This window comes from Branchiostoma belcheri, unplaced genomic scaffold (assembly GCF_001625305.1).
Source record: "Branchiostoma belcheri isolate BF01 breed outbred unplaced genomic scaffold, Haploidv18h27 scaffold13, whole genome shotgun sequence".
Taxonomy (NCBI): domain Eukaryota; kingdom Metazoa; phylum Chordata; class Leptocardii; order Amphioxiformes; family Branchiostomatidae; genus Branchiostoma; species Branchiostoma belcheri.
Window position 1 is genome coordinate 1,174,907 of NW_017802713.1, and position 2,569 is coordinate 1,177,475.

General features: G+C 42.5%; 1 protein-coding gene across 1 annotated transcript in view; it reads right to left on the reverse strand.

The window, feature by feature from the left end:
- LOC109463885 (tyrosine-protein kinase RYK-like) overlaps positions 1-2,536 on the reverse strand; it is a 40,232-nt gene extending 37,696 nt beyond the window's left edge. The window contains exon 1 of the mRNA XM_019760769.1: positions 2,203-2,536. Coding sequence (XP_019616328.1) covers positions 2,203-2,317 — 115 coding nt within the window. The 5' untranslated portion in view covers positions 2,318-2,536. The remainder of the gene's footprint in view (positions 1-2,202) is intronic.
- Positions 2,537-2,569: the final 33 nt, after the last annotated feature.

Consider the following 2,569-nt stretch of genomic DNA (forward strand, 5'->3'; position numbering starts at 1 on the left):
ACGAAATGTGCCTCCTTTAGCTAGCCATGTCGGAATATCCTACGTTCTCTCCCTCTCACCTCTGCTTGGAGAGTAACATTTTATATCAATGCCAGTTTGCATTCCGTATTAGAACGTTCTCTCAAACACAACTACTGGTAGTGTTGTAAATGTGCCTATTTGGCCATAAATTCATAATGTTTAAAAATACCAATGCAGATTTCTTCAAATCCAAAAAACTGAAGTCTTCTTTTTAAAAGAAATTGATTCTATGCTACTGTTACTAACCAGACTACATGCCAACTACTGTATAAGAAGACAGTACAAAATACACTAGCAGTATCTGACAGCCAAAAGCTAACCAAAGACTCTTTCTAACAAGCCCCCTAACAGCATTTCTTGAATCCTGGTCTTCTTCTAATTTGTCACAAGCAGAGGAAAACCTGTAGGCCACTGCTGTGTGGTGTAGAGCTCCCATCTGGAGCATGTTTGAAAAGCTCAAAGTTGCCAGCTTGCCATGAGCCACACTGGGCCCTGTTGGGATTTCAACCCAGCATGACCGCTAAGCCACAAAACCAACTATTCATTTCAGAAAGGGAAGAAAAAAACATTGTACACTCAGTCACCTAAAGTTGCTCTGAGCCGAACACTGCTCAGCGACATTTTGGAATGTCTTGAAGTTGAACCATAAATTTGTGATTGCAAGGGGGAATGCTGGCTAGAACAGACCCCTGGTTAGTCCTAAGCACCACCATGCCTGGCTCCTGTTGTGCACTGTTGGGCACAGGTTACCCTGCATCTGACCCAAGCTACAGTACCAAATTTTCTGGAACCAGAAACCCCCCTGAAGAGAAAAGATGCCTCAAAAGTTGAAGGATGTAGAAGAGCAAGAAGGAAAGGCCTCTTTTTTTTTTAATGGAAACTATTAAAAGTTGAGAGCACAACACACAGGAACTTCATGTTTTAGTCATGTTTCCTCTACTGTGGCTACACTTCCTCCATTCCTGACACAAGAATCAAACGTAACAGACTAAGTTTGCATGTGCTGGCAGCAGGGCATCCTATGGCTTGTTTAGGCAGATATATGAGTTTCCCTCACGTCAATCCCTCCAAATATGTTTCTCGACAGTTTAAGTTGCTTCTCCTAAATGTAGCATGTGCATGTTGAGAAAAACAGAAGGCATTGTGTCTAGAATTTCTGCTCATATTTTTTATGGGCAGTCAGATCATTTGTGCTGTATCATATGTAAAGAAACTGATCAGGAAAATGCCTATTTTGGTAGTCAAGCCCATGGGCACAAATTTGATCTGATATCCAAGCCTGAAAAAAAGGGCTTATCAATCTCAGAATAACTTAAAACGCAAGATAAAGAAATAACTCTCCCGAAGGATATAGCACTAAACGTGGCTATGTGTTATTTCTGGAATAAAACCAACAAGGCCGAGCACACGAAACGTGCCACACGCACGTGTATGTTCAGTCTAGTCTGTGCCAAAAACATGACATGGATCCCCAGTAGTCACCACATGTGTGATCAAGTATTCTCAAATTATGCATGATGAATTGTCAACATGACATAATATCTTATCAATTGTAAACATACTCAAAACAACACGAAGATACACTTATACAGCAATACAAGTCTAGACAAATATATAAAGAAACCATACTGGGATGTAAAATCACTATATAGCACATGTATATGTTACAGTAAATTATTTAATACCCAGCATGTAAAAGGACAAGGAGCTTCAACATCTGAAAATATATGTTGTGTTCTTCGTGCTTTCACGTTTTTACTCTGTAATTTTTGTCAAAAACTGTAAAATTACTGGCTGGGAATTACGTCTTATCTGGTTTAGACTACAGACATATGGAAAGCCAGTTTCTAACATTCTGTTGTGCTACGGCAGCGACACTTTGCGAGGCAAACCTCGGAGCAGGATCGGGGAAGCGACCCCACGAAATTGCGGGAATACCTCGCCCTGTCTTTCGCACGGTTCGCCGCAACGTGCGTTCCTCTAACATCGCGGATTCTAAGGGTGACGACAAAAATGCGGTCGGAGCGAGACCTTGGCCTCATACCATTTCAAAATACCGACACTAAACCAACTCGGATTATATACATGATTCCGACAACAACTAAAATGGCCGAGAAACACACTGACACTGCCAGCGGAGGCACATTCCATTTTTCCTCGGAGCACAGCAATTCCACTCACCGAGAAGCTTCTTCACCTCGTCCCCGCTGAGGTACAGGTTCATGCTTCCTCTGGCCATCGGGTACAACATCCCTAGCAGCGCCAGGACGCGTAGAAAGGCTCCGATCGTGGCCATTTTCGGAGGGGAAACCGTGCAGAGACTGACGACTCTGCTCTGTAAACCTCACAACAACCTCTGACCCGACAGACTCGCGGCAACCTCATCAATATGCAAATTACCGGCGGTTTCCAGACTCCCCTTGGCGAGATGGCACACTTTCTGTAATTATGACGTTTATAAAGGAAATAGCTTACTTTATTCTTTCCCTATAATAAGATAATCATACCAGAGTTGAAATAATGTGTGTGTTTGTACCAAAACTAACTG